This window comes from Gekko japonicus, unplaced genomic scaffold (assembly GCF_001447785.1).
Source record: "Gekko japonicus isolate JY-2015 unplaced genomic scaffold, Gekko_japonicus_V1.1 scaffold424, whole genome shotgun sequence".
NCBI classification, from domain to species: Eukaryota; Metazoa; Chordata; class Lepidosauria; order Squamata; family Gekkonidae; genus Gekko; species Gekko japonicus.
Window position 1 is genome coordinate 857,425 of NW_015165247.1, and position 7,833 is coordinate 865,257.

At 51.8% G+C, this 7,833-nt stretch overlaps 1 protein-coding gene across 1 annotated transcript in view; it reads right to left on the bottom strand.

The window, feature by feature from the left end:
• PRPF3 (pre-mRNA processing factor 3) overlaps positions 1 to 7,833 on the bottom strand; it is a 34,307-nt gene that overhangs the window by 21,574 nt on the left and 4,900 nt on the right. Inside the window, exons 2-4 of the mRNA XM_015410095.1 lie at positions 5,685 to 5,841; positions 3,999 to 4,129; positions 493 to 639 (exon numbers count right to left, since the gene is read on the bottom strand). Coding sequence (XP_015265581.1) covers positions 493 to 639; positions 3,999 to 4,129; positions 5,685 to 5,829 — 423 coding nt within the window. The 5' untranslated portion in view covers positions 5,830 to 5,841. The remainder of the gene's footprint in view (positions 1 to 492; positions 640 to 3,998; positions 4,130 to 5,684; positions 5,842 to 7,833) is intronic.

A 7,833-nucleotide genomic window follows, 5' to 3' on the forward strand; every position in this document is an offset into this window, starting at 1 on the left:
GCACAGTCGCCCGCACAACCGGCAGTGCAGTGCAGGAGAGGAGAGGAGATTGGATGTATACCCCACCCTTCACTCAGAGTGGCTTACAAATCTCCTTCCCCTTCCCCCTCCCCACAACAGACACCCTGTGAGGTAGGCAGGGCTGAGAGAGCTCTCTCTCGAGGACTGCCCTTGACAGAACATCTCTGAGAGAACTTGTGAGTGACCCAAGGTCACACCAGCAGCTGAACGCGGAGGACACCACGACACCAAACAGTCTGAGCTGCAAATGGCCTCCAGCAGGTTCTGGAGAGGGGGCATACAAATGAAACTATCCCATACACTGCCTCCTGACGGAAGTGTCTGTTTTGCAGTTACTTATCGGAATGAAAACAACTCTTGGGGTGAACGGCCAGAGCCCTGGAAACCTGGTCTGCAGAGACTGAAATCTCCCAGCTGGTTTCTCCAGGCTTCCTTCCCTCCCCATCCAGATGAGGACGACCCCTGGCTCACCTGCAGCTTAGTCAGCATCCCAGGACTTTCGGCCGGAGGGCCGGGAATGACCTCTGGCTCCTCCTCGACCTCTTCAAAGCGTGGGATGCGCCGCTTCTTGACGCCGGAGGATTCTTTCGAAATTTCAGAGTCATCGCCAAAGACATCCTAGGAGAACGGAGAGAGGAAATCGTTGGTAATGAGTGCTGGAAGACCAAGCATCTTGACTTTTTCACCATCAGAGTGGTTCAAAGGTGGAATCGGCTGCCCAGGGAGGTGGTGAGCTCCCCTTCACTAGCAGCTTTCAAGAAAAGGCTGGACAAACATTTGTCAGAGATGCTCTAGGCTGGTCCTGCATTGGGCAGGGGGTTGTACTAGATCAGCGGTTCTCAACCTGCGGGTTGTAACCCTTTCACAGGGGTCGCCTAAGACCATCGGAATTACAGCCCAGAAGATCATTGGCTGCCCTCTCCCATTCCTGGAGGAATTGTATAGTTCTCGATGTTTGAAAAAAGCAAAGAACATTTTGCAGGACTTGTCACATCCTGAACATTCCCTTGTTTGAACTGCTGCCTTCGGGCAGAAGATATAGGACAATTAAAGCAAGGACAAATAGATTAAAAAATAGTTTTTATTCGAGAGCTATTATTGCCTTAAATGCTGTATGAAATTGGAATTTGGGTGACATTGGCGGCTTTAAGTTGTTATGTGAACCTTAAGGGAGTTATGGGATAGTTGTGAATGGTGTGTGAGTGTATATGAATATTGTTGTAGATCACCGAAATGATTGCATCTTTAATTTCGTTGTACTATGTACAATGACAATAAAGTATATTATTATTATTATTATTATTATTATTAAAACACAAATTTTCCACACCCCCTGACATCACCGGAAGTGTGTCATAAGGCCACACCCCCTGACATCACCGGAAGTGTGTCATAAGGCTACACACCCCACCCCCAACGGTCCCGTCCGCCGCCGGCCTTGCAGCTCCACTGCCGAGCCCCATGAGGGGCCCAGCGGTGGACCTGCAAGGCCGGCAGGAGTGCAAGGAAGCCCCGCGAAGGCCCTCCCTGGCCCCAGGCAGGCAGGGGTGGGGAGAGGCAGGGAGGAAGCAACTTACCCTCCCTCTTCTCCTGCCTCCTCCTGGCTGAATGAGGGCCGGAAGCGGGGTGGCCGGAAGCAGGGGGTGGGGCTTCGTCATGTGCCCCGCCCCCCGTACCTCACCCGGGGGAACTGCGATCCCCCCCGAAATGACCTCTGATAGCAACGAAAATAATTTTATGTTTGGGGGTCACCACAACATGAGGAACTGTATTAAAGGGTCGCGGCATTAGGAAGGTTGAGAACCACGGGACTAGATGGCCTGTATGGCCCCTTCCGACGCTATGATTCTATCTTGAGACTTCTGGAAAACTGAGATGCAAAGTATCAGGATGGGTCAGGCAGAGCGGTGGTACGAGCTGCAGCACCTCCTCCTGTTATCAAAAGCCTTTCTCTGATGCAACAAGCCCCTCACGCCAGGAGAAGGCTCCATGCGTCGGGGGGAAAGTATCGCTGCTAGCGGAATGGATCTGTGGAATCCAACCCAGTCATTGTGACATTTCAAAGACATTAAGTGCAGCGGGAGAAAGCTGAAGACGTGCATCCGGCTCTGCAATTTCTGGAGGAACTCACACCCTGGGACAAGACATCCTCGCTGCAGGGGACCCCAGGAACGCATTGCTCTGAAGACCACTCTTTTGGATTTCAGGATGAGATTGCAGAGCAAAAGGAAAAGAGGCAAAAGAAATACGGTTGTGGGCCACCGCTGGATGAAGAAGAAGAGATTGGATTTAGACCCTGCCCTTCACTTGAAGTCTCAGAGCGGCTTACAATCTCCTTTCCCTTCCCCTCCCCACAACAGACACCCTGAGAGGTAGGCGGAGCTGAGAGAGCTCTTTCAAGGACGACGACGAAGAAGACGAAGAAGACGACGAAGACGACGAAGGAGGAGGAGGAGATTGGATTTATACCCCACCCTTCTACTGCAGTCCACTCTAAAAAACATTCTTTAAAATGCAGCAACATCATGCAGATGTTCAACAGAGACACCGGTGGTGCTCTCTTCTGGGAATGGAAAGGTGGTCTACAGTACCAGGGTGACTTCAGGCAAAACCCACTGAACCTTCTAGGCCGTGAATCCCAAAGCAAAGAGGGAGAACGTGAGCTTCTAAAGCACAGTCTGTATGCACCACTAACACACACCAGATCCCTGTAGCTACACCTCCACCTCTCGCTCTCCACCCCACAGGTTGCAGGCCCAACCGGTTGGCACTACAGTACTCTAGCCTGTATCTCTGTCTTATACGCTCAGATTCCACCAGGTTTCTGCATGCCAGTTTTGCTGAATGAGCACTTAGCCAAGAGCGCAGCAAATCACCACCTAGTAGCAATGAACATGAAATTGAGCAAACTTCAGAGGACAGCGGAAGACAGGAGGGCCTGGCGGGAGCTGGTCCATGGGGTCGCGAAGAGTCGGACTCGACTGTGCAACTGAACAACAACAACAAAAGCAACCCTCCGATGGCAGACGAATCCTTCCTCTTTTTCAACAGTACCAGGATGTAAGAGAATACTGGTATTCATGTTAGTTGCTGACACAAACTGCTCTTTCAGGAACAGCTGTGCCAGAGCTTGTGACTGACCCAAGGTCACATCAGCAGGTACAAGTGGAGGAGTGGGGAATCAAACCTGGTTCTCCCAGATTAGAAGAAGAAGAGGAAGAGATTGGATTTATACCCCACCCTTCACTACCCAAAGGAGTCTCAGAGCGGCTCACAAACTCCTTTCCCTTCCCCTCCCCACAACAGGCACCCTGTGAGGTAGGCGGGGCTGAGAGAGCTCTGAGACAAACTGCTCTTTTTCAAGGACAGCTCTGGCAGAACTATGGCTTGCCCAAGGTCATCCAGCAGCTGCATGTGGAGGAGTGGGGAATCAAACCCGGTTCTCCCAGATTAGAGTCTGCGCTCTTAACCACGACATCAAACTGGTGAAGAAGAAGAAGAGAAAGAGGAAGAAGAGGAGATTGGATTTATACCCCACCCTTCACTCGGTGTCTCAGAGCGGCTTACAAACTCCTTTCCCCTCCCCACAACAGACACCCTGTGAGGTCGGTGGGGCTGAGAAAGCGCTGACAGAAACTGCTCTTTTTCAAGAACAGCTCTGAAAGAACTTGTAACTGGCCCACGGTCACACCAGCAGCTGCGAGTGGAGGAGTGGGGAATCAAACCCAGTCCTCCCAGATTAGAGTCGGCGCTTTTAACCACGACACCAAGCTGGCTCCGAACCCAGAGGAGGAATGGCATCAAAAAGAACTCCAAGGCACACCTTCCTTCGGAGAAAGAGGCCTTTAGGCACCTGAACACAGAGCCCTGTCTGGAAAAAGAAAATGCAGCTCTGCGACATCACCACATCCGCCACCTCCACCCGTCTGCAATCGTTTAAGCAAAGGGGCAAAAACCCAACCCAGAGCTCAGCTCACCTTCAACTCCCTCTTCCGGTTCCGGTCACTGCTGGACTTGGAGTGCCGGGAGCTTCGGCCTTCCTCAACCGCTTCGAAGAGCTTGTCGACAAACCGCAAGGTGGAGTCATCCAGAAAGGGCTTGAGGTGATCTGAGGAGGAAATAAGGAGGAGGTGAAGAAGAAGAAGAGATTGGGTTTATACCCCGCCCTTCACTACCCAAAGGAGTCTCAGAGTGGCTTACAAACTGCTCTCCCTTCCCCTCCCCACAAAAGAAGACACCCAGTGAGGCAGGTGGGGCTGAGAGAGCTCTGACAGAAACCACTCTTTTTCAAGGACAGCTCTTATCAGAACTATGGCTTGCCCAAGGTCATCCAGCAGCTGCAAGTGGAGGAGTGGGGAATCAAACCCAGTTCTCCCAGATTAGAGACCACGCATTTAACCACAACACCAAACTGGAAGAAGAAGAAGAGATTGGGTTTATACCCCGCCCTTCACTACCCGAAGGAGCCTCAGAGTGGCTCACAAACTCCTTTTCCTTTCCCCTCCCCACAACAGTCACCCTCTGAGGTAGGCGGGGCTGAGAGAGCTCTTGACAGAAACTGCTCTTTCCCAAGAACAGCTCTTATCAGAACTATAGCTTGCCCAAGGTCATCCAGCCAGGTGCAAGTGGAGGAGTGGGGAATCGAACCCGGTTCTCCCAGATTAGAGTCCACGCACTTCACCACTACACCAAACTGGCTCTCAGAGAGGCTGAGAGACCACAGCAAGCAGATGCAGCCACCAGAAAGGAACCAATAGTCCACCCTACAGCACGATCCCCTAACAGATGGTCAGGGGCAATGCTCCCTCTAAGCTGTGGAGTCTTGCGAGCAGAAATTCTACTTTGTGAGCTACTGGAATTAAAGTTGTCAGCGAGCAATTTGGCCGCTGCATAAATCAGTTTGCTCTGGAGCCCTCCTTCCTGAGCGAAGACAAAAATGTGTGAGCTGGAGGCTAAAAAACTGTGAGCTAGCTCACACTGACTCAGCTCAGAGGGAAGACTGGTCAGGGGCCCCTCTTTACTGCTTGTAAGAAACCACAACTTTAAGAGTCCTTTTACCAAACCTAAAGTGCAACATACCCTTTTCCCAACCTCCAGAGGAGGCAGGAAGTTGTTTCCAAGGCTGCCCCGGTCCTCCCCCTCCCCCTCTCGAGAGCTGTTTACGTTGCCTGGGCTTGTCAGAGAAAAACCAGCAACAATGATTTTAATTCCCAGACCCTTCAGAGGTAACTGAGGTTGCCCTCGTGTCTGATTGAGCCAGCTCAAAGCGTTTGAAGCTGTGCAACGGGAGGGCGGTGTGGACACTGCTCCCTGACTCCCGTCAGACTGCCTTGGAGCAGTTTCTCCTGGTCAACTAAGGCAGGGAGGAAGCGGGAAAGCTGGACAGAGTCAGGCCTAGGTCCTTCACCGGTGCCATCGGAGGCTCCGGGATTCCAAGCCTGCTTAGAACCAGAAATTTTCATGGGTCGATCTAGCCAGCAGTCCTCGGCCTTCTTCACTCCATGGTCAGTTTTGGAACTCTTACAACAGTTAGTCCCACAGCAAAATGGTTACCAAGGCTGCCGGGTCCAACGACAAAACACTGGAAAGATGCACAAAATGTGAGGAGGTTTCAAGCTGAGCGTCCCCCTACTGAAGGGGGGGGGAGGGATAGGAGAACTTACCAGCTGCCTTCTTTTTATCCATCCCCTTCCCAACACAGTTCAATGCAGCCGTAACGACAGTGGGCTCGGAGAAGCCCAGGACGCGCTTCACCGTCTTCTCCACCCATGGCTTCAGCTCGTCCAGCTCCCGCTTGGAAAGGGCCATTGTCAGAGAAACCTGAAAAGAAAGCGCCGGTCATGAAAACGAAGCCCTCATCAACTGCAGAGATCACAAGCTTAATAAAGAAGAAAAATAGCAAGATGAAGAAGAAGAAGAGGAGATTGGATTTATCCCCCGCCCTTCACTCAGAGTCTCAGAGCGGCTTACACCTTTCCCTTCCCCTCCCCACCACAGGCACCCTGTGAGGTCGGCAGGGCTGAGAGAACTCTGACAGAAACGGCTCTTTTTCAAGAACAGCTCTTATCAGAACTATGGCTTGCCCAAGGTCCTCCAGCAGCTGTGAGTGGAGGAGTGGGGAATCAAACCCAGTTCTCCCAGATTAGAGTCCGCGCACTTAACCACGACACCAAACTGTTGTTGAAGAAGAGATTGGATTTATACCCTGCACTTCACTCGGAGTCTCAGAGCGGCTGACAATCTCCTTTCCCTTCCCTTCCCTTCCCCACAACAGACACCCTGTGAGGTAGGCGGGGCTGAGAGAGCTCTTGACAGAAACTGCTCTTTTTCAAGAACAGCCCTGACAGAACTACGGCTTGCCCAAGGTCATCCAGCAGCTGCAAGTGGAGGAGTGGGAATCAAACCCAGTTCTCCCAGATCAGAGTCCGCGCACTTAACCACGACACCAAACTGGTGTAAAATAACAAGATCCAGCCTCTTACGTTTCGTTTTCTATAATCATCTCTACACACATCCACACAGCTCAAAAATGCTCTTTCTCCCAGTCCTGACCTGGACAGCCCAGGCGAGCCCAATCTCGTCAGATCTCAGAAGCTAAGCAGGGCCGGCCCTGGCAAGTATTTGGATGGGAGACCTCCAAGGAATACCAGGGTCGGGCGGCCAAGATGGGCTTTCAAGCCGCTTCTCTGAACGTCCGCCATGCCCCAGGAGGAGTCGCCAGAGGTCGGTATGACTTCCAGGCACCAGCGTGCGTGCGTGCACATACACAAATGCAAAAATCCCCCCCCCCAAATGTTCTTCCCCCCCAAACCAGAATAAGCAATGCATTCTTCTCTCCCCTTGAGGCCCATCCCAGACTGGCACCAGAATGAATTCTCTCCAGTGGCTCTCCTGTCCTGCAAACACTGCAGGAAAGGATGTCGCTTGCAAAGGAGACGGAGCGTAGGTGCTCTGGGATGCAGAGGGTCCTGGGTTCAATCTCCGGCACCTCCGCTTGAAGGATCAAGAAGCCCTTGATGGGGAAGGCCTTTTTTCTGCTAGAGACCCTGGAGAGCCACTGCCGGCTTGAGTAGATGAGCCAGGGCAGGCCGAGGAGATAACTCTGGGCCGCTCCCTCCGGCTGCCAGAACAGCATCCACCTGACGAAAAATGGCACCTCGAGGGCTACTCCACTGCAACTAACAGCCAAAGGAATCGGAGCATTTATTTATTTGATTTTTTTTTAAGTCGCAGCTCACCCAAAGGGTCTCACGGCAACTTACAACATTAAAGCCAATAAAACAAGAACAACATGAAAACAAATGACAAATATAAAATATTATTAAAATATCAAACTATTAATGCACGTGGCCAGGGGTCATTTCGTAGAAAAAGAGGTGCAGGAGCTCATTAGCATAACTTATTAGGAGAATTTATTAGCATATGACACACCCCCTGACCTCACTGGAAGTGTATCAGAAGGCAACACCCACCGCTAAGGCTCCACTGGACTGTTTTGGATTGCTAGCTATTGGGGGGTGGGGGGGTGGAATGTGCAGATCTGCCCTCACAGAGGAGGGAGAGCTTGTACCTGAATAAAACTTGGTCTTAAAGGTGCCACTGGACTGTTTTGGATTGCTAGCTATTGGGGGGTGGGGGGGTGGAATGTGCAGATCTGCCCTCACAGAGGAGGGAGAGCTTGTACCTGAATAAAACTTGGTCTTAAAGGTGCCACTGGACTGTTTTGGATTGCTAGCTATTGGGGGGTGGGGGGGTGGAATGTGCAGATCTGCCCTCACAGAGGAGGGAGAGCTTGTACCTGAATAAAACTTG